The 1,095-nt window shown below is 57.3% G+C and overlaps 1 protein-coding gene across 1 annotated transcript in view; it reads right to left on the bottom strand.

Annotated features, from left to right (window-relative positions):
- Positions 1–683, bottom strand: part of LOC104471126 (A disintegrin and metalloproteinase with thrombospondin motifs 7-like) — a gene marked incomplete at both ends in the record, with an annotated part of 8,201 nt that extends 7,518 nt beyond the window's left edge. The window contains one exon of the mRNA XM_010086356.1: positions 331–683. Within this exon, the coding sequence (XP_010084658.1) occupies positions 331–683 (353 nt within the window). The remainder of the gene's footprint in view (positions 1–330) is intronic.
- Between the last annotated feature and the right edge of the window lie 412 nt (positions 684–1,095).

The raw sequence follows: 1,095 nt of genomic DNA, 5'->3' as shown, positions 1-1,095 counted from the left end.
GCTGCATTATCATAAATCCCTCCCGGCAGCGAATACCTTGCTTTCAGATGTGTTTCTCATAATCCCAGTTTATGTACGAGAGGCGGAGGCGATATGAGAAGTGCTCTCTTTGAGAACTCGAACACAAACAAGGAAACAGCCCCGGAGAGTTCCCAAACTGCTGGAATCCGTGGGAAATTTACAGTCAGCTCCTCCACGGCCGCATCAAACCTACGTGATGGGATCCTGACTCTGCTGCTGGCGGGAGGAGTTTTGTTATCACTTCCAGCAGAAAAAAAGGATTTCACACAGCGTCTGCCATGTCCTCAGAGACAAACCCCCCGTACTCACCAGCCCATCGCAGGTGCTGAGCGCGGCCAGACCTCCCCGCGGCGCCTGGCTCCGCACCTCCCCGATCATGTGGCAGGAGTTGTACGCATGGGACTTGATCTTGGCGTTCGCAATCCCCCCGTACCTCCTCTCGCTGACAAACCCGGGCGCCAGGAGGTGGTTGTTGAGGCTCAGGTTGAATCTCAGGGGTTCTCCTTGGTAACGCAGTTCATAGAAGGCGAAAAACTTGCTCCTGGAGGAGGGGGACCTCCGGTGAAGCGCTCGGTGGGACAACTCGTAGGACAGGAACGATCCGCTCTCGTCCACCTTGATGGGATGAACGATGTCGCTGCTGGAGAGCGGCGGAGCAGGCGCTGGGAAGGAAGGGGTTCAGTGGTCAGCTTCAGGGTTCATCACCGTCCCTCTCCCACCCCTTCAGCTGGATGCTGAGCTCCCAAGGCAGGGTCAGGCACCCAAATACCAGCTGGATCTGGTAACTGGTGTCCACTGTCACTGCCGAAGGCAGGACAGGGAGTGGGGAAGGGCAGGAACCCTACGGCGGTGGGGCACACGGTGGGATTTCCCCAGGGAGAGGGTCAAGGTCAGGGGCAGGGTTGGGGTTAGGGTGGGTAAGGGGGGACCACGCAGCTCTGGGGGTCCTGGTCTCCACGCACGCATTCCCGCGGTTTAATTAAAGCTGCCGGGAAAAAATAAACCAAAACCCAACCCAAACAAAAAATCCCCTCCAAACCCCAAATCCCATTTTGGAAGCCGCGTTTAGGGGCA

Source organism: Pterocles gutturalis, unplaced genomic scaffold (genome assembly GCF_000699245.1).
Source record: "Pterocles gutturalis isolate BGI_N339 unplaced genomic scaffold, ASM69924v1 scaffold1901, whole genome shotgun sequence".
In the NCBI taxonomy this organism is placed as follows: Eukaryota; Metazoa; Chordata; class Aves; order Pterocliformes; family Pteroclidae; genus Pterocles; species Pterocles gutturalis.
This window is presented reverse-complemented; position numbering and strand designations above follow the sequence as displayed.